This window comes from Oncorhynchus keta, chromosome 27, assembly GCF_023373465.1.
Source record: "Oncorhynchus keta strain PuntledgeMale-10-30-2019 chromosome 27, Oket_V2, whole genome shotgun sequence".
Lineage (NCBI taxonomy): Eukaryota > Metazoa > Chordata > Actinopteri > Salmoniformes > Salmonidae > Oncorhynchus > Oncorhynchus keta.
This window is the reverse complement of record NC_068447.1, coordinates 33,127,433-33,154,488: the sequence shown is the minus strand read 5'-3', so window position 1 is coordinate 33,154,488 and position 27,056 is coordinate 33,127,433. Positions and strand designations below refer to the sequence as shown.

Genomic DNA, 27,056 nt, shown 5'->3' with positions numbered 1-27,056 from the left:
CAAGTTGGTCAGGATAATATCTATGAGGGTGCCCATGTTTACGGATTTAGGGTTGTACCTGGTGGGTTCCTTGATAATTTGTGTGAGATTGAGGGCATCTAGCTTAAATTGTAGGATGGCCGGGGTGTTAAGCATATCCCAGTTTAGATCACCTAACAGAACGGCTTCAGCTTCCCATCTTGGTTCCATTTTTCCTTTGATAACCAGGGGTCATGGTCATTCCACACAAACCTCCCGTTGATTCACACAAAACAGATCCGTCACTTGCTGCACAAACGCCTGATTGAAAGTCCTAGCGTGATTTTGAATACAACTTGAAGTCCACTGAGGGTTGAAGTGTAGGTTAGAGCCCTAGCTTGTTTGTCAGGTCTTGTTAAGACTGAGGGGTCTGGAAGCCTCTCCGTGACATAATGAATGTGCATGCTGGGGAGACAGGAACAGGGTTGCCACATGTGCTTTGCGTTGGCGAGGGAGTGCTTCATCTCCACCATACTTTGCTATTTATCCAGCTGCCAACGCTGACAATAGCGCCATTACTCATCAGCCATGGAGGCCCTGCCTGGCAGCCCATACAGACACAGCCCGGGACGGGGTGAAGCGATTTCCCTCCAACCACGCTTGATAATTTCATGCAGCAATGGTTCATATTCTGTTAATCATCAAATCATCTGACAGCCTAGCTTGACTGATTAGGCAGGCACTGTTTGGCACACCAAAGAGTAAAGCAGTTCAGAGATTACATACTGTAAGACTCAATTTGTTGATTACTCAGGATGCATGGGTGTGAGGAAGGAGACTGGCAAGAGGAAATGTATGACTGCCTTATGAGTTGACTGTGATGGAGTATTCTGGCTTTGAATAATAATGTCTCTACAATGGCAGCATACAAATCAGTGTGTGTTAGCATATAAATAATTGCAAGGTCAGATGCTGACTTTTCATGATGAATGTAATACAAACATATTTTCCATCATCAACGTCTCAAGCCCGTACATACTAGAGGTACTAAATAATGAAGTTACTCTGAAGGCAGTTCGCATTCAAGTCACAATAAATAGGTAAATAGGTTCATGTACAATTTATTTAATTTGATAAAGGCATACATTTAGTGCGAGACCAACAACCTAGAAGAAATTCTAAAATATACATTTTTATAATGATTTCATACAAAACATTAAAGCAAAGTTAAGAGCTAGAAACAGTTCCTTTAATCCATGTCTTTCACAATGCCACATTCAGTCTGTAGGGAAAGCAGAAAACACCACAAACAGGTTTTATTTGATAAACATTGGTTTAGATCTGGTTGAGTGGAAATCATACTTGAGAGGAAACTCTTCAGTGACCAAATTATATTTCTCCATGAAGTTGCCCATAGAGAGACAGCAAATGAACTGCTCTGAAAAATAAACAAGTATTCTCTATATTACTTTGGCTAAATCAAATGCAACATAGAAACGGAGAGTAACTTAAGATATTAACAAACCAAAATGAATTAACAAAGCAACAAGTTAACTGTCCAACTTAAAACTGTATCTCCTCATGGATAGTTGAAAAACATTAGAAGAAAACATGTTGAACATGCGCTCACTTTGTCATTTTATACAGTAATCTATAGAGTGTGGACCATCTAGAGTAGGGGTGTCAAACATACGGTCCGGATCCGGCCCGCGAGGTGGTCCAAACCGGGGGGGCAAAGTCAATATACTTTAAAAGGACTAAAACCAAATCAAAACTGTATAAAAATGATAATGGATCAACATTCATACAGTTTCTTGACTAGGTCCAGCTCGCTGATATTCACAGAAATAAAAGCTAGAGAGTCAGGGAGCGTCATAAATTCCCAAAACTATGGATAGAGGACTGTTTTTAGCTAATTTTGACGGTGAGGAAATATAACCAATTTTCAGTGCTGCCCTCTGGACCTCGTTGAAAATGGAATGCGGCCCCCGGGGAAAAATGACTTTGACACCCCTGATCTAGAGGGTTGTGATATAGAAAGAGGGGGCTGGGACTGGGAGTGGAGCTGAGGGACATTGTTGGGTTGGGGCAGTGTAAGGGGAGATGAGAGAGGCCAAGGTATAGGACTGGGGTGGCACCAGAGTCCATTTGGTGTGTGCATGTTGGGCAGAGGGCAGGGGTACGCAACAGGGGAAGCAGTGTGTACAGAGACTTTAGTTGAATCATGTATGTTACAGCTGGGGTGGTTGAATCAAAAGTCTCTACACACTGTGGTCCTCCAGGACTGGACTTGCCCATCTGGGGTGTAGGACAAGGTTGAAGCTTGGAGCTGAGGCCGGAGCAGATTAGGGAGGTTATGGGTGAGCTGTGAGGCTTAGAGGACAGCTGTCAGTGCAGTCAGTAGCGCTGTCATCCTCAGCAGACCTCTTCCTCAGCTCCCTGCCAGTGCCTGTTGGTTTGTGGTGGCTGTGGTGGGCTGCTGGCGAGTGCTTGCCATGCTCCGGCTGGTGGCCGCTGCCTGCCAGAACCTTGGTGTCCTTGGTTTGAAAGTTGGCCCCATGGTGGCGCAGCGCCGGGTTATGGTTGCTCTCTGGCTCCACCTGCAGGTAGGCCCTCACCTTGTGGTGGCGAGCATTGCTATCGGTGTCGCTGAAGTCGATCACGCGGCACTCGTACGTGCCCTCGTCAGACGGCTTCACGCTGGACAGACGCAACTTGTGGGAGATGTTGCTCCCAGCAACCTTTACCACCTGCAATAGACAGAGAAAATATATTGGTCTATTATTCCCAAGAGAGAAATGATACATTTGGATTCCTGACAGGCTATCCTTTCAGAGGAAATATGCTCACTTCAACCCTACTTTGCCAGCCAGATACATTTCTCCTTCCACTCTGAAGATTCTAAGTGTCTATATCTGTTGTTAATAATTTTCCTAGAAAACAAACGTCCTTGTGCATCCCCACCACTTCCCCCTCTGTCCCTGCATCCTGTGTGTGTGTGTGTGTGTGTGTGTGTGTGTGTGTGTGTGTGTGTGTGTGTGTGTGTGTGTGTGTGTGTGTGTGTGTGTGTGTGTGTGTGTGTGTGTGTGTGTGTGTGTGTGTGTGTGTGTGTGTGTGTGTGTGTGTGTGTGTGTGTGTGTGTGTGTGTGTGTGACAGCCAAGCTGTCTGATCTGAATGAGGCTGGCAGCCGGCTCTGTAATGAGATGCTAGCTGCGTTGCCACAGATGCACCACAGTACACACTTACAGAGCAGATGCACCTCCTCCTCCCCAAGCCCTGTACTGCTGGCAGCCCCACCGAGCCCAGGGGGAGCACAGCCACCCGGCCACTGCACTAAACAAAGCCGCCTGGCAACCAAACAGATTGAGGGGGGATGTGAGGAGGCACACACACAAATTACATGTACACACACAGTCAGAACTTCGTTCCCATGTTGCAGAGAGATCTGTTCCATTTGTTCGCTAAAACAAATGAGGAGTTGCTGTGGCCCTACATACATACAGAACACCTTTACTTGTTAGGGGTCTAATAGTTCAGTGGCTTATGAAACCTCTTGAAAATATATTTTATAGTGTCAAATCTTAGATAACACGAAGTGATCACATACTGTGGGAAAGTCAATGGTTGTGACACACCAGGGTATAAATACAGTTTTCTATATATCAGCTTGCTCCCACACAGGTAGTGTAGCCAAGGCTGATGATTAGTCTGTGGTTGTGCATCTCTGTTATCAGCCCAGAGTCCTCTAAGCTCAGAGAGAAAATCACACAATCACATTCAGCCGTGAGAATAAAACCAATAAAACTGAGCAAAATAATGTTGCTGGAGTATAGTTAGTAGGTCTGCATGGTTTAGTATAATCTCAGCATCTTCGATTTTACATCAATAGAATATGAAAATGATCTGATTGATGCCATCTAGCCCAGCTGATTTGTACGGTTCCAGGTTTTGCAGCTCTTTCAGAACATCAGCTATCTGGATTTGGGCGAAGGAGAAGCTGGGAAGGCTTGGGCAAGTAGCTGCGGGGGGTGCGGAGCTGTTGGTCGGGGTTGGGGTAGCCAGGAGGAAAGCATGGCCAGCCATAGAGAAATGCATATTGAAATTCTCGATTATCGTGGATTTATCAGTAGTGACAGTGTTTCTTAGCCTCAGTCCAGTGGGCAGCTGGGAGGAGGTGCTCTTATTCGCCATGGACTTTACAGTGTCCCAAAACCTTTTGGAGTTAGAGCTACAGGATGCAAATTTATGTTTGAAAAAGCTAGCCTTTGCTTTCCTAACTGACTGTGTGTATTGGTTCCTGACTTCCCTGAAGAGTTTCATATCGCGGGGGCTATTCAATGCTAAACCGTACAGGATGTGTTTGTGCTGGTCGAGGGCAGTCAGGCCCGGAGTGAACCAAGGGCTATATCTGTTCTTAGTGCTACATTAGTGCTATATTGAAAGGGTAATGCTTATTTAAGATGGTGATGACTTTTAAAGAACAAGCAGGCATCCTCTACTGACGGGATGAGGTCAATATCCTTCCAGGATACCCGGGCCAGGTCGATTAGAAAGGCCTGCTCGCAGAATCGTTTAGGGAGCGTTTGACAGTGAGGAGGGGTGGTCGTTTGTACGTGGACCCATAACGGATGCAGGAAATGAGGCGGTGATCGCTGAGATCCTGATTGAAAACAGCAGAGGTGTATTTGGAGGGCAAGTTGGTCAGGATAATATCTATGAGGGTGCCCATGTTTACGGATTTAGGGTTGTACCTGGTGGGTTCCTTTTTAATTTGTGTGAGATTGAGGGCATGTAGCTTAGATTGTAGGACGGCCGGGGTGTTAAGCATGTCCCAGTTTAGGTCACCTAACAGATCGAAATCTGAAGATAGATGGGGGGCAATCAATTCACATATGGTGTCCAGAGCACAGCTGGGGGCTATAACAGGCGTTAACATTGAGAGACTTATTAATGGAGAGATGAATAAAAAAAATTGAAGCTTGAACTGTTTGGGAATAGACCTGGAAAGTAAGACAGAACTTTGCAGGCTATCTCTGCAGTAGATTGCAACTCCTCCCCCTTTGGCAGTTCTATCTTGACGGAAAATGTTGTAGTTGGGGATGGAAATTTCTGAATTTTTGGTGGCCTTCCTAAGCCAGGATTCAGACACAGCAAGGACAAAAGGGTTGGCGGAGTGTGCTGAAGCAGTGAGTAAAACAAACTTAGGGAGGAGGCTTCTGATGTTAACATGCATGAAACCAAGGCTTTTACGGTTACAGAAGTCAACAAATGAGTGCCCGGGGACACACAGGGCCTGTGTTAACCTCTACATCACCCGAGGAACAGAGGAGGAGTAGGATGAGGGTACGGCTAAAGGCTATCAGATCTGGTCGTCTAGTGCGTTGGGAACAGAGATTAAAAGGAGTAGATTTCTGGGCGTGGTAGGATAGATTCAGGGCATAATGTACAGACATGGGTATGGTAGGGTGCGGGTACAGTGGATGTAAACCTAGGCATTGAGTGATGATAAGAGAGGTTTCATCTCTGGAGCCACTAGTTATGCTAGGTGAGGCTGCCGCATTTGTGGGAGGTAGGACAAAAGAGCTGTCTGAGGCATGTTGAGTGGGACTAGGGGCTCCGCAGTAAAATAAAATGATATGATTACTACCCTAAACAGCAGTATACAAGGCATATTGACATTAGAGAGAGGCATAAAGCAAGGCATAAAACAATCACGATGAATTGGCAGAGAGGCTCAGTTAACTACACACAGGGCCTGAGTTCGAGGCTGGGGCCGACAGATAAACAAAATAAACTAAATGGAGTACCGTGATTAATGAACAGTCCAGCAGGCATCAGCTATGTAGCCAAGTGATCATAGGGTCCAGTGAACAGCAATAGATGAAACAGGGAAGCCGTTAGGTAGTCGTTACTACGCTAGCCAGGGGATTCACCTGGCTCGAGGCTAACTGGTGCTAGCTTCGGGACAAGGGCATCACGACGTCTGGCAAAGGCCGGTTTGAGGGCACATCGGAAATAATTAAGTTGGCAGACCAGTCGTGATGGATCGGCGGGGCTCCGTGTCGACTAAGGGTCCAGGCCAAATTGGCAAAAGAGGTATTATAGCTGGAGTAATTTTGTTTGCTAGCCGGGAGATGCGCCTGGCTCGAGGCTAACTGGTGCTAGCTTTGGGACAAGGGCATTAGTCCCCATAGCCACTCCGGTGCACCCGGTGCAAAGGTCCAGAGTTTACGGCAGGAATTCGGTGATGTAGTGGCTTCTAGTCGTGTTAGTGAAGAGTCCGGGAGGCATCAGCTGTGTAGCCGAGTGATCATAGGGTCCACTGAGCAGGCTGGGAGATGGACTTGGCTCAAGGCTAGCTTTGAGGCTGGGCCACTTGGTAGCAGCTAGCTAGCTGCGATGATCCGGAGTAATGGTCCAGAGCTTACAGCAGGAATCCGGCAATGTAGTGGAGAAAAAGAGTCCAATTTGCTCAGTGTTGATATCGTGCTGTGTAGACTGGCAGGTATTATCCAGGCTAAAAGCTGGTGGTGTCTGAGCTAAAGGTAAAGGCCGCTAGCAGTGGCTAACAATGACTAAAGAGCTAGTAGCTAATTAGCTGGTTAGCTTCTGATGGCTAGCTGCTGATGGAGGTTCTAGCTATAAGGTCTAAAAATAGCAGATCCGTATCACATTGGGCGAGGTGGGTTGCCGGAAGGTATATTTAAATTATAAATGTAAAAAGAGATATATACAAAAGAAGACACAAAAAAACATACAATTTACACGGGATAACAACAAACACGTCCGCACTGCTACGCCATCTTGGAATTGCAGGATCAGATGGTGACAGGTGTCCCAGCAGGGTCAGACAGCCAGGGAAGACCAGTCTACAGAATTTTGCAGTATATTATAACAACCAGTGAAATCTTGAGTTGATGGATAGGCTACAGTCTGGGATCTGGGAGTGATGGTCATTTCAATTATTGAACCATTGATTCTATTCTTGGATAATACTAATGTAGAAATGTACACCAAGGTAATTCTTTGTCATGCCTCATCTGAGCAGGATCAGATGATGACAGGGGTCTCAGCAGGATCAGATGATGACAGGGGTCTCAGCAGGGTCAGATGGTGACAGGGGTCTCAGCAGGGTCAGGCAGCCAGGCAGCCTGCATTACTGCAGTTTAAGACCATACATAGAACGTACTATATATGTCAGTGAAACTGAATATCATGCACTCAGAAATGTCATTCGTCTGCTGGAGGTGTAAAACACTAAAGGGGACATATTTGCATATGTTGTGGTCTTGTGAAGGCTGGCTGAATTCTGGCAAAGAGTATGTTATTTTATCTCAGCATGTCAACAGATTCTCTCCGTTTGTTTGCTTGGAAATGTTGATACTGAAGACTGTTGTCAGAAGAAAAGCTGACATTCAGCTTCCACAGCCCCCAATAAATATCAATAATTATTGCATTGTTTCTTTGGTAATGAGGCCTCTATTGGACACTAGATTGCCAACAAGACAAATACAAAAGTGCAAAAGAGAAGCCACACAGGCAGGAAATATAACATATACTGCAGCAAGTAAAGACTCACACTTATTTTGGTAGCATCCTTTGACCTCTCGTCCTGGGGTACAACCTGTAGGAAAGAGATTTCAAAGAATAAGAAACTTTAGAAATACTTGTATTATTTTTTTAAAAATTCCCAACTCCCTCATATCGATGATGAGTCCACTTACAGGTAATTTTACCAAAGAGCAGAACATAGATAATGGGCCTAATAATGCCTACTTTACAGGTAATTGCATCCAAAACGTACAGCTGTACTCAAAATTCCGTACGGGTTGTGGAGATTCACCACTCTATTCAGAGGAATAGATTTGAGAGGTGAAACCTGTGTCGGGGCTTTTTGAGAAGTGTAACTTGGTCAAAAAAATACAATTTCAAAAGGAATAGTTTCACCATATTAAGACGAGAGTTCAGTTCATGTAACAGGGTTGAACTTAAAATGTAAAATGAGGGACAGACATAAATCAATCACTAAACAATACATAATCATCTCCAGAAATGACTTTGTTAAAGCAACAAAAGAACTATGGCGTTACAATGGGGGTGACATTTTTTTTTAAATGTTGGGGTTTAGTGGGGTAAAATCTACCTAGAAGTCATGGAGGGACATGTCAAAATGCTGAATTTAGCACTTCAGCAAGATTTTAGTCATATAAAAACATTTGATTTATTGAATTCTCCATGTAGTCTATATTAAAACGGCAACATATTAAATATAACAGTCTTTTGAAATTCCATATTGGTGCACAATTTCTACTTAAAATATCAAAGGGATGCAAAAGACACTCGTTTCATGGAACCACCCACCTCTGTTTCCCCCAAGGCACCAATCTCCACAATCTTAGTATTCCCCAAAATTGTAATATGAATTTGAAAAAACAAAACAATTATACTATACATTTCAACCTGTGTCTATATTATCATGTAGGCATGATTCATCAAGAAAATTAGGGTTCACTACAGCACAGCCTGTACAGTATTCTAGGTCAGTAGCACCACCTGCCCTGCGCTCCAGCAAGGGAAGGAAGCAAGGTGTAACACAGCTAGTCCTCAGAGACACTTCATGAATAATGAACCAGAGTGAGGTGAGAGGAAGTTTCTTTACATTTCTCCCTTTTCCAATTAAAAAGTGTTGGAAAACACAGCAGGAGGACTGGAAAACATTCTGTGTGTCCTCATGGAAAACCTGCTCTGCTTTACCCAGCTCAGGTGCATTTTCCCATGAGATGGTTCCTCAGCCTCCTCTTCTGTTCCTGTGCCTCCGGGGCACCTGGGAACCTGCTGCTATTTCTGCCTACAGCAGTGATTAATGTGTGGCTTATTACCTTGCTGCTCACCTCACTCAGTTTATTCCTATGCACTTTATTAGTTGGTACTGATTCTGACTTGTATAGCTGTGCCTCGATGGCAAACTCTAAGGATTGGGATTTAGTCAGGAGTTTGTGCACTGTATTCTAATGCTATGCTTGCTAGTTGCATTTCTGTTTGCAATGTGGGAGAATAAGAAGACTTTGTTCCATCTTCTGCCTCAAACCTTTGATCACTGATCACAGAACACCTCACCAACAACATTCTCTCAGCAGTGACAGAGTGAGCAGTCTAGCTACCTGATTGGAGGTCCAGGACTGTTTCTCTGTCCAGTCTCTGTGGTTCCTGATGTACCACCACTGGATCTCCAGGGAGTAGGAGGGTCCTGCCCCCCGGAAGGAGCACGCCATCTCCACGTCCTGGCCACTCTGTGCTGTGATGTCATGGGGGACCTCTGTGAACACAGCTGTATGGAGAAAAAAGCTAAGTTAACAGTTGGCTTTAAAAACGATGACTCAGTCCTCTATGAAGACAATATGGGTGGTGTTTGCTCTTACTGCAGTTGATTTACAGTGATGATAATACACTGTGATTGTAAATGGTCTCTAATAGAATATTGAGTTAACCCTAATAATAGTGTGCATAAATCGTCATTTTTTAACATAACACAACACAATCTAGAAATACTTGTTTTTTTAAGCAACTATGAGGAATACAATCATAAATCCTCATTTACCAGTTGAAACATTTCCATTTTGATGAGTATCATTTGTTGGTCTGATGTAATAATGAGCATCCAGACACTGCACTTGATTGCTTTATGAATTTGCTTTTTCCAATTATTGATAAACATGCACCTGTTAAGAAACTGACTGTTGGAACTCTTAAGGCTTCATGGATTGATGAGGCATAGAAAAATTGTATGGTTGAACAAGTTGGGGCAAAAGGAGTGGCTAATAACTCTGGCTGCACATCTAAATGGCTGAGTTTCTGCAAATTAAGAAATGATGTGACTAAACTCAACAAAAATAAGAAGAATCTGTATTATGAAGCCAATATCAATTAGATAAAGAATGATGGAAAAAAGCTTTTGAGTGAGATGAGATTATGGGCAGAAAGACAAATTATTTAATCGAATCAGCTGGCTTATTCATCACAAAACCATGTGATGTTGCCAATTATTTTAATGATTACATCATTGGCAAAGTGGGCAAACAACAAACCTCAGCTGAATCTGGTAATAAATGATGTGGCTGTTAAACCGGTTAAGGAGACTAAATTATTTGGTGTTACCTTAGAGTGTAAACTGTCAAGGTCAAAACATTTAGATTCAATGGTTGTAAAGATGGGGAGAGGTCTGTCCACACTCTAAACAGCAAGTCCTGCAGACTCTAGTTTTCTCTTATCCTGATTATTGTCCCGTTATGTGGTCAAGTGCTGCAAAGAAAGACCTTGTTAAGCTGCAGCTGGCCCAGAACAGAGCGGCACGCCTTGCTCTTCATTGTCATCAGAGGACTGATATAAATACAATGCATGCCAGTCTCTCTTGGCTAAGAGTTGAGGAGAGACTTACTGGATCACTTCTTCTTTTTATAAGAAACAATGTGTTGAAATTTCAAAATAGTTTGCATAGTGAACTTACACACAGTTCTGACACACACACTTACCCCACCAGACAAGCCACCAGCGGTCTTTTCACAGTCCCCAAATCCAGAACAAATTCAAGAAAGCATACAGTATTATAATAGAGCCATTATTGCATGGAACTCACTTCCATTTCATTTTACTCAAATGAACCGCAAACCCGGTTTCAAAATCAGATATAGCAACAACTCACAATACAATGCTTCTCCCCTATTTAACCTAGATATTTTGTGTGTATGTGTTGATATGTAGGCTACGTGTGCCGTTATTAAATGTATGCAGTTCTGTCCTTGAGCTGTTCTTGTCTATTAATGTCATGTTTCATGTTTTGTGTGGACCCCAGGAAGAGTAGTTTCTGCTTTAGCAGTAGCTAATGGGGATCCTAAGAAAATACCAAAAATATAAATCATTGTGCTCACCTGGCTTGCTCTTTAGTTAGCCTACGTATACAAAGTTTGTAATATTTTGTTTTATTAATTTACCACTCTGTTTGTTTACTAAAGAAGGCAATGCTGCTAAAACAGCTCCCCTTTTTTTGTTTTTCAGTTCAAATATGTACTGAAGGTTTGAGATACAACAGACAGCTTTGACAGATTTTCTAAAGTAGTTCTGATGAGCAATGTCACAACTGGAGAGTGACGCCTTGCTGAAGAGCTGGCAAACTAAAGAGGATTGGGTGTATCTCTCTCCAGCATAACACCACACTCAGAAGGTTATGCAAAACTAGTGTTTACGAAACCAAGATGTGCATGTGTTCACAAACACATAGTGTGAATATGCAGTTTAATAAAAATGTATAAAGTTTAGCCTGTCATAATGTAAACTGGCATTGAATGTTTACTCTTGTCCAAACGTGGATATCAGTAACCTATGTCATAAGAGTTTAGCACATTCTGAGGTTAGAATATCTTAATTTTACCCACTATATTTCACATGGAAGCGGAGCTAGAGTTGGGCTTCATCCCAGACACCTGCCTGGGTGGGAGGAGAGCAAGGAAGCTGCCTGGGCTGAGCTGGATCCTCTCCATGTATAACACAGGCTGAAATCCCTCACATGGGTAAACTAGCCTCAGTAGAATGAAGACATCAGCTCTTCTGATCCCAGTACATCCGTTTATTAACTGGGCCCAAATCCTCTTAAACGCTCCCTTAAACACATTTTTAATTTGCTTCAAATCCCGTTCATGGCGACGGAGGTTCACGTACCCACGGGTGTATTGGTGGTGCTCACACCGATGAAGTCTTCACAATGAAGATTCACAATGAAGTCAGCATGGCAAACCATTGTACCAAAATCAAACATTTTAGATCAGGGGTGTCAAACTCTTTCCATGGAGCGCCTAGTGTCTGCTGGTTTTTGGTTTTCCTTTCAATTAAGACCTAGACAACCAGGTGATGGGGAGTTCTTTACTAATTAGTGACTTGAATAAATCAATCAAGAACAAGGGAGGAGCGAAAACCGGCAGTCACTCGGCCTTCCGTGGAATGAGTTTGACACGTGTTTTAGATCATAAAAAAAGTTGATCTTTCCTGCAATTCCTGACTACTTATTCTTAAAGCAAATGTAATTTATATACATTAGACAACCACTGGGAATTGTCGGATCAGAATTGGTGCTTACCAGAAAACACTACCCATAAAAATGACATCAACCTTGAGAAAATCAACTGGCTGGAGAATGAGAGAGAGTGAACAGCACTGTCTGAGCTATAGAGAGAGCGGTGGCCATGGTGCTGAAAGTCTAGTGCTGCTGCCAGCTTATTACTAGCTCCCAGGTGGTAGGCTTATTCAATCTCCACTAGAATACCAGAGAACATAGAGACAATAAACTAATTCCATTTCTTCCTAAAATTTCAATCTATCTTTGTTTTTATTCCACCGCTTTCAGGCCTGAGTTTAATAGCCTCTGTAAATCTCTGGGCCAACTGTGCATACTGAGAAAGCAATGTCTCCCGCTCCAGAGAGCTGCAAGCCCCAAGTCATATCTCCTTGTAAATCGATCAAATCCCTTTGAATTTCATTTGCCAGACACAAGACACACTTTGTATTGATTCACCTTTATGGTAGGAAGTGGAGCCTACAGCTTTCTTGTATTCAAAGCAGTGATGTAAACTGTCATTAAATGGATAGGCTCTCTGTATTCTTTTTTGACGTTGATCATGTTTATTTGTTATTTAGTACAGACATAGGATCTTAAAATAACCCTGCAGCAACAGGAAAAGTGAATTATTATGTGAATTATAATGAATGCCCGTTTTTGTTTCCCATACATTTTCCGTAAGGGAAACTACCAGAACCTTTTTAAACCTCAAATACACTACAAGTTTTACATTTCCTGCATTGCAGGAAAGTTCTCCTGCAACAGGTTGATCAAATGAAGATCCTCCATCTGTATGAATCATGCCAAATGGGTTTAGAGGGAAAATATGTGGGAATGATTGACAATATTTCTCTTATTAATGCCTACATGACAACATTGACTTAGAAACAATGCTAATTCAAAGATGGCCTGTGTAATCACTAGCACCCTGTCTGCACATCTTAATTAGAGCCCTCAAAGGACTTTGGAAGTTGGATATGAAATGTTTGGAGGAATCATTATCTTCACAATAACACAATAGTGTAAATAGACTTAGACAATCACTACAATCAATGCTGACAAAACTGCAACAGAAAGACATACATGACAGATGAACAAAGGCCCACCCACAATGCAGAGAAATGGATATGAAAGAAGGAATCTTTGAGGCTCTGGAAAGCCTGGGAGAGCTCTTGTCATCATTTTCCTTTGAAATGTGGAGTTAGTTAATGAAACCCTGATAAAAGCTAGCTGGAGGTGCTTCTTCATGCTACTGTCTTAATCCAGACTCCCTAAAAAAATATTTTGTAAGATATACTGTAGCTAATGACAGATAAAAATAGAGATTCACCACATATCCTCACTGCATGAGACCTTTTCTTGAGTCTCATTGATTACTTTGTGGAATCTTGAAGAAAATGGCCAAAAGGAAGGAGGATTGCAGCCCACACTGTACTGTAAACAGAGAGATGGAGATATATTTGATTGTACAGTATAAAAATGACTGAGTGTGGCTGGGATGGGAAACAAACCATTTCTATCATATATTCTCTTGAGATCATATGAGCGAGGCAAGCAGTCTGGTAACTTGCTTATTGGAATCTACAGCAGCAGCTTTATACTCAGGAGGAGAAATGCTGCTCAAGCCTCCAAATGAAACCTTATTCCAAGTTGCAGTCTGATAGTCACACTGCACAGCACCGACAACATCAAGCCATTACACAACATAAACATCATTTGCATTCTCCTTCTCTGATCCATATTCTGGGCTTGAAGTTGCTGTACCGCAGTGACTCATCTAGAGTTCCACTCTCACCCCCATGAAATTACACTGCAACAGTCTTCGCCTCTCTCGCACACTTTTTAAATATCTCATAACACCGCAACCACAGGAGTCCAACTCTGAATATAAATGCTTCTGTTCTGTAAAGTTGAGTTTGAAAGTTTTGAAATAATTCTGCACTAATTTTGGTGGTTAAACACTGTGGTGGGAAAGGTACCCAAATGTCATACTTGAGTAAGAGTAAAGATACCTTAATAGGAAATTACTCAAGAAAAAGTGAAAGTCACCCAGAAAAACTCTAAAAGTCTAAAAGTATTTTTCTTTAAATATACTTAAGTATCGAAAATAAATGTAATTGCAAAAATATAATTAAGTATCAAAAGTAAAAGTATAAATAATTTCAGATTCCTTATAATAAGCAAATCTGAAGGCACATTTTTTTTCAAAATGTTTATTTATGAATAGACAGGGCACACTATAACACGCAGACATAATTTACAAATGAAACATTCGTGTTTAGTGAGCCCTCCAGGTCAGAAGCAGTAGGGATGACCATGGATGTTCTCTTGATAAGTGAGTGAATTGGACCATTTTCCTGTCCTGTGAAGCATTCAAAATGTAACGAGTACTTTTGGGTGTCAAGGAAAATGTATGAAGTAAAAAGTACATTTATTTTCTTTAGGAATATAGTGAAGTAAATGTAGTCAAAAATATAAATAGTAAAGTACAAATACCCCCCAAAAAGTATTTTTACTTAAGTACTTTACACCACTGGTTAGACAACAGTAGACAAAGGTTGGTAGTTCCCCCCTTACAATGTAGCTAGCTCTGGGAACACAAGAAAGAGAGAGAGAGCAAGAGAAAAGATTGAGATAGAAAGAGAGAGAGTGTTAGAAAGAGAGATCGTGTGAGAGAGAGATAGTGTGAGAGAGAGAGAGTGTGAGAGAGAGAGAGAGTGTGAGAGAGAGAAATAAATAACGCAGTACAATCACTACAGAAACAAAGGGCTAAGCACAATGGAGCCACACTGGCTTCGAATAACCAACTCCTGCATCAAGAATACTGATGCCAAAACTTCAATACTGTCTTCCATTTAATCCACCACTACCATCCACAGCCTTGCCTTGGGCATCTCTCCAACTTGAACTCACTAGAGCTCATTTTGTGCAATCTCTTCTGTTTTGGCTCAAAATCAAAGCTCAAAGAATATCACCTGCCACAGAAAATAATGTAAAAAGTGATTGAAGTTTCAGCTAAGTTTATCAGAGGGTCTTTAGACAGAGCTCATCGGTTCATATTGTAATGGTAAATAACATTAGGAAATGGACTCAGGACAATGGTGAAGCGTATTAGTGATCTCTGTTGTGTGTGGTCAATAAATTCCATGTGGTAGCATTCGTACAGCTCTTGTTCCAGCCATCATCCACAGGGCTGAAGATTTCAAAATGTTTCATCACTAACAGTGTTAGCTCCATGTAAAGCCCCACCCCCACCCTCCACCCTCCACCTTGCAGCCCAAAACTCCAGCTCTCAAAACCATTATGATCCATGCTGGGGGTCTGCCTCTGTCGCTTAGAGCTCCTGCTGCAGTGAGATGATGTATGAGGATATTGTTCCTTACAGCACAGCATGTCTGGTATCTGTAAGGCAATCTAGTGATATGAATCATGTCATCATCAGCCTCCTCTTAAGATGTCAGTGTTATGCAGTACAGGGGGGAGCTCTAATGAGCTACACATCTCTACTGATACTCAAGGATTGTACATGGCACTTTTGAAAATAGAATGTAGATGCGGGAAGAGAGGGTGAACAGGGGGAAGGGAAGGTGAGTGGGATGCCAGAGCGTTCACAAAGGGAGAGAGCGATGGAGAGAGAAGCACACCAGGGGTGAAGATGGTGTCAGGAGAGAGAGAGAGAGAGAGAGAGAGAGAGAGAGAGAGAGAGAGAGAGAGAGAGAACGAGAGAAGAGAGAAGAAAGAAAGGGAGAGACATTTGAAGAAGAGGAACTAAGAGGAACTCGAGATAGTGGAGAATAGTGACATTTAAAAAGAGGACATCTTGAGGGTCCTGGGAATGGAAATACATTTACAAAGAACAGAGAATGCACTCTACACATAAAGGGGTGTATTTCTTTTATAGCCTAGTCTTGATTCTTTTAACAAGAAATATATATTCAAATTTCAGTATCTATAAACACATATGTAGTCACTGCAGCTTTAAACGCCTGGACGAAAAATAGCATGAAAACAAGTTATGAGAGTGATGTGCAATGATGCGCTCTCCCTCCCTAGATGATAGCTGGCCTAGCAGATTCATTAACCTCTGCAGTTGCCCCCACAGACCCAGGCAGAGAGAGGCTCGTCGCTGAGCACAGCCTCTCCCTTTGATTCCTCACTTATCACTGGCAGGCCAGCCAGCTCTATCCACTCCACTGAAATAATTGCCTCTTCTTACGATGCTCGCTTAATATACTGTAAAAAGCAGCAGTCATGTTTCAAAGACACCTGTAAGCTTCTTGAAGACACAGTAAACAGACAGTGTCTAACTATCCAAAGGTCATCTGGCTGTTGGTTTGTTTATGCTGTGATGTAATGCATACAGCCCATTTAGAAATGATTTGTTTAGTGAACGTCTTTTGCTTTTGTTCTTATGAAGTGAAATTCTCTGTAGATATTTCTGTTTGTAATGAATAGTCTACATGGTTAGGCCTAGTCATTTTCCTGGAAAAAGGTATTGTAAATATTTTGGAGAACAGTGGAAGCTGGGGTAATTTAAATTAAAATATGATTAACCCTCGTTTGAGTCGTACAATTTTTCCATGAGCAATTTTGACACAAGACAGAGATCGGATTTATGCAGCTGATTACAAAAAGTCAATAAAGTCACAATCTGAAAAACAGCTGTCAAACATGATCATACATGAACCTTGTGAAGCCTCTCTGTTCTCAGGACAAAGCTGAAGTCATTGGAGGTTTAGGCCTAAAGTATATAACACCACAATGAAACATGTGTAATGTATTTTACAGAGCTTAATAAAGAAGGATTTTTGGTCACAACCAGTAGTTACCATAACAAGCATAAAAGCTCTAAATGATTATGGCCTGGGATGTTTAACATGACCTAGTGGAAATGCCAAGGCTTTATAATCCAGTCATCTGTATGCTACTTCCAACACATCTAACAGTCAAAATAGCGTCATTCAGAATGATCACATAATAATTCCATGAGACTGTTCATTTCATCGATTTACAGAAGGGTGGTTATTGGTTGTTGTTGTGCATACAAAGCATTTTTCTTGTTACAGCATTTGGGAGAAATTGGTAAGAATATCATCATTATCTAAATGTCTTAAAAACCAACACTGCAAAAACTCTTCAGTGGGAGAATGTGTTAAATACTCTGTCACTGTTTCATAGAATTTCTGGCTGAGCTAAAAGGACAGAAAAATATTCAACTAGGTTAATTAAACACTGTACCAAATGAGTGATATTACTGTTGTATAAAAAAGAAAGGTCACATGACAGACAAACAGTGAGCCCCATGCTGAGCTGCCTGCTTAACAATATGCAAGCAGTATCCTGTGAGACAGGGGGCCTTTGAGTCCATTGACGTATGCAACTAGTGTCTCCTCCATGGCACTGTTTCCACTGTGTTTCATCCGTCACGAAGGAGAGCGATTAAATAGCCTCCCCACAACAATCAATGAATTCAGAGGCAAATACCTCACCTCAGAGATGGGACCATCAATAATCACAACAATACTTCCTCGGAAAGGCATACAGTAGCTATCCAGAACCTCTATCTGGACTCAAAATGCACTCATCACAATACATCCACACACAACAGCCGCCACAGCCTGTTAAAGGTGTGTAAATCCACTGAAACCCTTTGAACCTTCATGTAAAAAAAGAAAGGAACATAGAAAACAAAAAAATAGCATATTTTTGCTCGTCCTCTTTAAATCTCCCCAGCCAGCTAGCTAGCCAGCAGCCATCCAAGCCAGCTCTCTGGGGCCAGATACAAATGGTGTGATGCAGCGCTACGAGAGATATCAGCGTTTGGTATCTAATCTTCTCGCCCTCCTAATGCACCCAGGAGTCTCTCTCTCCAGCAGCTGAGACTGAGAGGAGAGCTGAAAGCTCAGAGAGCCAGCCAGGGCCAGGATAGGAGAGCAGGAGAGGAGAGGAGCTGGAAGTCTGCCCGACAGTGCTACTGAAATTGCCCGACAGTGCTACTGAAATTCACCTCCACTTAAATCAGCTTCTCCTCCTCAGGCGTTCCTAAGGAGATGCTCATGGGGCAACCTGACACCAAAAATAAGAAATAAACAGGGCCTTTTTGGAGAACATGTAGTCAGGGATTTAACAAAACAGCCATGCTGTCTTTTTTTCATCTCCCTTCACTTGTGGTGACTTTGATGAATGATGTAACTCACTGCTTATGTTTAGAGCTCATCTGAAATAAAGGGAATCAGACAGAAGCAAGCTGGCCCTGCCCACTGTGGACTGCAAGTCGGAAGTCCTATATAGACAGGAAGGACTTGGAAAATTCTGTGTTATCTAATACAATAGCAAAAGGTGATTTGCGGTTTCCAAAAGGTAAACACAAGATCGGGAGCGATTTTGTCAAATTGTTACATGTTTGCAACCTGATAATTAACATGATTTATCAATATAAATTAAAGGTACACTGAAAACCTGGATTCTCACTTTAACCATTGCATCGTTGTTCTTATTGCTCAATCCTAGCTTACCATGAACTCCATGTTTGACGAGCTAGCCTATTTAATGACTGCAACACAGGAGGCTGGTGAGTGGAGGACGGCTCAAAATAATCACTGGAATAGAGTGAAAATCAAAATATTAAGTGGTATTAAATACCATTCTATTCATTCCGTTCCAGCCATTATGAGCCCGTCCTCCCCAATTAAGTTGCCACCAGCCACCTATGACTGAATGCCAGTCAATATCCTTCACATAAGAACAGAAAACCAGATAAATATAATATGCCTGTCCCACTTTCTCATACCACCCATTTAATCCATTTAAAATAAAACACTTCTGAGAACTCTGAGACGGTCTCTTTTTCATTGAAAAGTACAGAACACCGGCTTTCAACAGTCTCTCTCTATGCCACATCAGTGGAGCCTTTGACAGCATGACTGTAGAGAGAGAGAGCAGCAATGACTTTGACGTGCCATATTAAAAAGAAAAACAACGCCCTATCAAAAGTGTCACATTTGATAGGCCGCAACACATCAACCGTCTGCAGAAAAGTCCCCAGACATCCAGATATGGTAACAACACACTAAAATAAAAAAAACATAAGCTCATTTCTTTGGCCGCTAATCAAAAGTGACTCTGTGAATACGATGTCCTAATAATAATTTATCTGCAGTAGAATGTATCATCTCTTTTAGCTAAATGCCCTTCCAAATGTTATCCTCCATGCCGTCAACTGAAGCGATGACTTCAATCACATCTAACTGGCGACAAAAACTTGCTATTAACTATCCATCATTGTAACCAACACTACGAATGCATCAGTGTAGTCAGATGGCTGAATGTCATGGTATTGCATAATTGTGTATATGATAGCCAGAGGACCATCTAATTAGCAACATCTCTATTTGCTATATTTGTGAACATATCATTGTAATATGCCCGCTGTCCTTGGCCAAAGCACCAATCTAACAGCAAAGTAACTGGATAGAGACAGAACCATTGCTGACGGGAGCATTAGCTCTGAGCAGGAGGTGTGTGCAGTCAAGCAATACAAAACCACAGAAAAATGTCATTTACCAATTCTACATTACTGATAGGTGCAAGCTATCCAGCCCACTAGCCTTTTGAAATACCAAGTAGCCTTTAAAATATTACTGTCAGCAATTAGAGGGACAGGTAAAAGACAGAAACATTGGATATGAAAGCCAGACAGGAGCTAATGGTTGGGTTTTAAACAATCCTGTGAATAACATGCAACATGCGTGCAGATATCAATTCCCTGTTGTCAAATTGCCTTTCGTACTAAATTTCTCTCAGTTATTCCAACCTTTCTACACTTGCTTAGTGTGTAAAACACAGCCTTGTAGATCATTAAAACCAAGAAAATACCGTGGAACAGACTATAAATACAAAGAGAAACAGAAAAAGTGAGTCTCCTGTGTATTACCATCACCCCCTCTGGCTGAGCCAGCCCATTCCCAGAATGAGATGATTGAACAGTGCTGCTGGGCCTCCATTCACCCACTGTGTGTGAACCAGCCGCTCCACAGCAGCATAATTAGGGCTGGTCACTGGCGAGAAAGAGAAACGGTATAATGGATGTCCCTGTCTCAACATGGCCCCAGGCCAGCCTTCTAATTGAGCCAGCCCTCTGATATGGTGGACGGGATCATGATGGCTAGTTAACGTTCTATTTCCACACTGATAACATTGTTTTTCAACACACTGTGTAGGCTACCAGATTGAATAATACTGCAAACTAGCCCACATGTGTTCAGTAGCAACATACTGTAAGCCTATTGAAAAGCAGTAACATACATGTGTTTTTACTGGTGTGACCAAAATCCATCTCATGTTTACAAAATAATCAAATTAATCTGCCTGATGACAACAACAAAAAAGTATAATCATAACTGGTAAACAAAGTTGTTTTCTCCAAGCCCTTGAATGTTGTGTAATGCTAATAATGGGAGTAATATTTTGTTGGTGCCCATCAGTGATGTGACACTGATGTCAATTCGTATTAGTCATCAAGGTTGCACAAAGAAACTACTAACTCAGCACATATGTCTGTAATTAACTGACCACTTCACACCTAATACTGACAAAAAGTATAATAACTCTTTGTTTTCAAGGACAAGCCACATGTAAAGAAAAAACAAATTAAAAAGATGTTTTAACGTGGCCTGTCTTTAAAGACAAAGAGGTATTATACTTCAAACATTTACTCAAGCTGCTGTCTTCATTGGTTCGTTTCGGGACACTCATGGGGGCATGCAAGCTATTTGGAGAAGAAAATCTCAGTTCGACTCCACTAAAGCAAATCAACATGGCTCCACTATTCACGCTGACTGCCAACATATGAGCCCTGCCAAGTCCTCTCCAGGAGGTCTGCGATAGCCACCACAGCAGTCATGTGTCTAATGTGAGATAAGCTTGCCCACTCTTCCAACCAGAGCCCAGAAGGATCCCTCCATCCAGTCGTCTTATGATCAAGGCTGGAGGAAATATAGAGGAAATATGGTTTGTTCTCTGTGGGGAGAGCCAGGGAGAATTGGTGACTTCCAGAGACACTGGCATGAAAGGGACAGAGACTGTGACTCTGTATTGCCAGTCAAAAGGCACATATTTTCTTCTCCAAAGTGCTCTGGGGATATGTTTGGCCAGAGACATAAGGACATGAAAGGGAAATGACAAGGAAAAAACTGGTTCACTTTGAGGCGCTTATACTCCACAAGAGCCATCAGAACTGAATACACAGAGAGAAAACACATTGCATGACTGCTGGCTGACCCTACAGTTTGTAATGGGCTGCATTTGAAGAGAAAGGAAAAGGAAATGGAGAGAAAGAGAGAGTGAGAAATGGTAAGGAGGTTGTATCAGGAGGCCTCCAATAAGTGCCTTGTCCATTCAATGCAGGTCTGAAGCCTAGTGGTTAAGAGCGTGGGCCAGTAAACGAAACGTTGCTGGTTCGAATCCCTGAGCCTACTAAGTGAAGCATCTGTTGATGTGCTCTTGAGCAAGGCACTTAACCCTAAACGCTCCTGTAAGTTGCTCTGTATAAGAGTGTCTGCTAAATGACAAACAAATTGAATGTAAATGGTACTTTATGCTACTGGAACCTTTTGGTCAACAGGGCTTCCCTGCATTACCCACTGCTAGGAGAAATGTTGGTATATAGAACCAAAAATAGTGAAATGGTTCGCTTCATATATGGCCCTCAAAAAGCTTCTATACAACTGCAAAGCATATTTTTTTGTAGTGCAGTTACAGGCTCATCTAAACATCTAACATATATTATACCCACTCATAAAATAGAGAGTGGAGAGGAAGTGTGCCATTCAGAGCAGCTTATCATGCGTACCCTTCCCACCAGAGGGACATCTGTCCCAAGTTGATTCCTCCTGGCTGAGCATGGTATGGAGAGGAGCCCACCACTGAGAGCAGACCAGAAACTAGCCTGTCAGCCTCTCCTGCTCAGCGTGAGCCTGGCTTGATGAATAGTCAACAGAAACTGCTAAGGCTGAAGCAGGAGTGACTGTAGGCCTAGAGCAGAGAGAGGACATGGACGTTAGGTGGCTGTTTGTTATATAGCGGCCCATACTATTGTTGAAAAGGAAATTTGAAAAATCTGCCTTGACATGTCATATTTTATTCAATAATCTATCGGTTTAAATAATATTACCGGTATATTCATAATCTGTACACTGTTGGCTCTCAGTGTCTCAGTCTCTATGTGGGAGTTGCAGGATCTGGTTGTTTCTTTCCTCTTTAGCACTTAATTGATTAATTCATGTCATTTGATTGGCTAGATACAGTGCATTCTGAAAATGTTCAGACCCCTTGACTTTTTCCAAACTTTGTTACGTTACAGCCTTGTTTTAAAATTGAATAAATTGTTTTTTTCCCTCATCAATCTTTGCAACCCAGTATCTCTACCTGCACATTCATCTTCTGCCGATCTACCATTCCAGTGTTTAATTGCTATATTGTAATTACTTTGCCACCATGGCCTATTTATTTCCTTAACTTACTTCATTTGCACTCACTGTATATATACTTTTTATTTTATTTTCTTCTACTGTATTATTGACTGTATGTTTTGTTTATTCCATGTGTAACTCTGTGTTGTTGTATGTGTTTAATTGCTTTGCTTTATCTTGGCCAGGTCGCAGTTGCAAATGAGAACTTGTTCTCAACTAGCCTACCTGGTTAAATAAAGGTGAAAAACACAATACCCCATAATGACAAAGCAAAAACAGGTTTTTAAGAAATGTTTGCAAATGTATAAAATAAAATAAAAATGATATATCACATTTACATAAGTATTCAGACCCTTTACTCAGTACTTTGTTGAAGCAGCTTTGGCAGCGATTACAGCCTAGTGTCTTCTTGGGTATGACGCTATAAGCTTTGCACAAATGTATTTGGGGAGTTTCTTCTCTGCAGATAATTTCAAGCTCTGTCAGGTTGGATGGGGAGCATCGCGGCACAGCTATTTTAAGGTCTCTTCAGAGATGTTCAATCGGGTTCAAGTCCAGCTCTGGCTGGGCCACTCAAGGACATTCAGAATTGTCCCGAAGCCACTCCTGCGTTGTCTTGGCTGTGTGCTTAGGGTTGTTGTTCTGTTGGAAGGTGAACCTTCGCCTCAGTCTGAGGTCCTGAGCACTCTGGAGCAGGATTTCATCAAGATTTCTCTGTACTTTCCCTTGATCCTGACTAGTCTCCCAGTCCCTGCCGCTGAAAAACATCCCCACAGCATGATCCTGCCACCACCATGCTTCACTGTAGGTTTCCTCCAGACATGACGCTTGGCATTCATGCCAAAGAGTTCAATCTTGATTTCATCAGACCAGATAATCTTGTTTCTCATGGTCTGAGAATCCTTTAGGTGCTTTTTGGCAAGCTCCATGCGAGCTGTCATGTGCCTTTTACTGAGGAGTGGATTTTGTCTGGCCACTCTACCATAAAGGCCTGATTTGTTGAGTGCAGCAGAGATTGTTGTCCTTCTGGAAGCTTATCCCATCTCCACAGAGGAAATCTGGAGCTCCCACCGGTTTCTTGGTCTCCTCCCTGACCATGGCTCTTCTCCCCCGATTGCTCAGTTTGGCTTGGCGGTGGTTCCAAACTTCTTCCATTTAAGAATAATGGAGGCCATTGTGTTCTTGGGGACCTTCAACGCTACAGAAATGTTATGGTACCCTTCCCCAGATCTGTGCCTTGACACAATCATGTCTCGGAGCTCTACGGACTATTACTTCATCCTCATTGCTTGGATTTTGCTTTGGGACATGAAATAGACAGGTGTGTGCCTTTCCAAATCTTGTCCAATCAATTTAATTTACCACAGGAGAACTCCAGTCAAGTTGTAGAAACATCTCAAGGATGATCAATGGAAACAGGATGTACCTGAGCTCAATTTTGAGTCTCTTAGCAAAGGGTCTGACTATTTATGTAAATAAATAGTAATAACATGTAATAACTAATAATAGTAATAAAATGTAATAACATTTTTCGCTTTGTCATTATTTTTCGCTTTGTCACTATTGTGTGTAGATCGGTGAGGATTTTTTTTTATTTAATCCATTTTAGAATGAGGCTGTAACGTAACAAAATGTGGAAAATGTCAAGGGCTCTGAATACTGTCAGAATGCACTGTAAAAAATCCCTCTGCATAACAGTTGGTGATGCAGACTGCAGCATTCAGAAAATCTGTAGTGAACTACAAATAATGGATAATGTCAACCGACACAATGACTGCAGGGACATTATATAATAATATTTAGCCCACCTTGTAGCCTTTCCGGGCCAGTTTACCCGCTCTATGCTATCCCTGTTACCACTAATTTAGGTCAGAAGCAGTGGGAGATTCATGCATCTGTAGAGGTGATGGCAAGCGGTGGACACAGTTGGCTGTCTGTAATAGCGTGACCTGCATGTCATCCTGGTCTATCTGGTTCCAGCCCACTGGCAAGAGGTTAACCCACACACCCTGGAGGAGCAGGTAATTAGGGTTCACACCCTGATACAAATGTAAGCTTTTTTCTGCACATTAATTTTGGACACCAAGGTGCTTCCCATTTTCAAACTGGGTTACTTGGATAAAGTTTTATCAGCGCAACATATTCCCCATCTTAAGCTTTTCCATGGTGGACTAATGAGCCCTGGTGAGGCAATGTTCCTCCTCTGCAGTTTTCCTCCTCTGCTTTTCCTTAAATTAAAAGTTCATGAGTCATCAGAGAGATCTCACTTCCGTCCCTGATCACACCACCCAACATCACACTATACTTCACACAACCCAACCATAGAAATGATACCATGCATGTTATCATACTAGTATCTGCTAGTAATACCAGTGGGCATAATAGTGACGTTAGAGATAGTGCTGGCAGAAGTAAGAATCTGATGTTACACTTTGTTCCGGGGTATCATCAGTATCTTGCTCAAGGGCATGGAGGCACTTAGCCTCACATGCAATCTTCTCTTCTCGACAGTCCATTTTTATACACATGCCAAACTTCTGCCCACACATCTGCTGAGCTGACAACCAAGCAGCTGGAATCTCAAACAGATGATGATGAACCCAGACAATACATGTTTATCTGAGTGATGCAACTAACTGTAAAATAGACTGCAGGAAGCCAGAGAGAATGTTGAGGCATCATAAGAGAGAGATGTTTGAATCCTCCAGTTAGTAACAGAATTTTGACCATTGTAGCCTATTATTGGACTACCCACTGCTTAAATGGCACTTGTTATCCACTACATTCTGAAAAAGATGAGTATTGTGTCAGAATATAGGCTTGATGTATTCAATTACCACCTGCAGTGGTTCTTTCAATGGTTAATTTTCAGAAGCTGATCATTACATTGTTGTAACTATACAATTACGAGGCCAAAATCAAAGCAACCCAGCAGACATAGTTTAGTTGAAAGAAATAGATAGCTTCCACACACATATATTTGGATAAATACAGTTGATTGAGATGAACATTACATTTTCAATAACAATATGTCATTCAGCACCCTCACGAGGTATTTTCATCATAATATTTCTGCCCCCACTATTGTCCTGCTATGACGTAAATAGGATTGTCAGTGTGCTAAGTATTCACTTTTATTTCACAGAAAAAAACGGTATCTACAGATTTGTACATAAACAAATGAAAAAAGTTAAATAACAGTGCATATAGAACATGAATTAGCTGCCGGCGCTTGACTACCGGTAATATTAATGTGCAAAATAAATCCCTCATCCTTCTACCTCAGGTGTTCCCTTTATAAAGAAAAGCACCTTTGCGTCAGTTGCCTCCGCCCTGATCGTAGGCTACTCTCCCCCTATAACCGCAGTATCTTCTGGTGTTTACTGTCAAGTGTTCCTTTCTGCATGTTACACACTAATATCATTAGAATTTAACCGAATAAAACACTAGGACAGAAACGTACCGTTCCCGGAGATGTGGTTCTCTACCTCTGCATGTCCACCTTGCCTTGTGGAGGCACTAAGTTGGATGTAGAGTCCCATGTAATGTAAAGTCCCTACTATTACCCCAAAGGCTCCCATCTCTTTTATTTGAGATTCCGTATTCTTTGCCACTCTCTCACATTAGGTGTACTAAGTTTACAAGATAAAATCCAGGCAACGTGCTGTATAGATAGACCCGGGTTTTAAACAAAAGCGCAGATCGCAGATATGAAGCGGTTTGATGGTGCAGCCACCCTCTAGTGCAAATCGCTGATTGATACCTCGCTTCAGCTCGTTCGGCTCTGGATGCGGCGGAAGGAGATTTCTCCTCACACACAGAAAGGGGAGTGAGTGCCTTGCAATGGGGAATATCAATTAGGCGGAATGATCTGAGCAGGTTATTTGTTCATTAAACTTTTACAAGACGGTCATTCTTAAAGCTGTAGGACCATCCCATCTTTGACAAACTATATACATCTGTCTGCATTTATAGCATACAAAAACAAACTAAGACAACTGATGCAACACATAAATGAACATGTTCAATTAACCCTGGTAGGACATCAACAGGTGGAGAATTTATGAATGTCTTTGCCTACATCAGTCACATGTTGCTAATCAGGATTCCTATAACTGGAGTTTGCTTTATTGGCTAAGTGTCCAATGCACAGTTAATGCACAGTTAATGTATTTAGCTCCACGTGACAGTTAAGATAGAATTTGAGAAAGAGGTATATTGAGGACAATTCATAGCTTTGGGGGAAAATATTTTCCTGATCGTAAAGCCTAACATAGGATATTGTCTCCGGTCTGGTCGTAAAAGCACACAGACACATCACAGCCATTTCAGGGACCAAGGACACAGCACTGCACAATCAGCCCCTTGGACAGTGCCAAACTGACAGGATGCGCTCTTCGCCCTGGATGCACAGTTGCACACAGCACATACAGTGGACAGACTGTGGGACATACAGTGCCTTAAGAAAGTATTAATACCCCTTGACTTATTCCACATTTTGTTGTGTTACAGCCCGAATTCA

General features: G+C 42.0%; 1 protein-coding gene across 1 annotated transcript; it reads right to left on the bottom strand.

Annotated features, from left to right (window-relative positions):
* Positions 1 to 1,062: 1,062 nt before the first annotated feature.
* On the bottom strand, positions 1,063 to 26,325 carry LOC118359822 (V-set and transmembrane domain-containing protein 2-like protein). Its single transcript, XM_035738615.2, has 4 exons — positions 25,998 to 26,325; positions 9,121 to 9,287; positions 7,539 to 7,583; positions 1,063 to 2,708 (listed from the first exon to the last, which is right to left on the bottom strand). Exons 1-4 carry the CDS (start codon positions 26,113 to 26,115, stop codon positions 2,313 to 2,315), a joined length of 726 nt encoding a protein of 241 aa, XP_035594508.1. The 5' UTR covers positions 26,116 to 26,325; the 3' UTR covers positions 1,063 to 2,312.
* Positions 26,326 to 27,056: the final 731 nt, after the last annotated feature.

What these genes read in the sequence shown, in the direction of transcription:
- LOC118359822 (XM_035738615.2), bottom strand. Translation starts at nt 26,115, where the DNA reads ATGGGAGCCTTTGGGGTAATAGTAGGGACTTTACATTACATGGGACTC. An exon ending in AGTCCTGGACCTCCAATCAG is followed by an intron (nt 7,584 to 9,120) that starts GTAGCTAGACTG and finishes TCTTTCCTACAG; the next exon opens with GTTGTACCCCAGGACGAGAG. An exon ending in AGGATGCTACCAAAATAAGT is followed by an intron (nt 2,709 to 7,538) that starts GTGAGTCTTTAC and finishes TGTCTATTGCAG; the next exon opens with GTGGTAAAGGTTGCTGGGAG.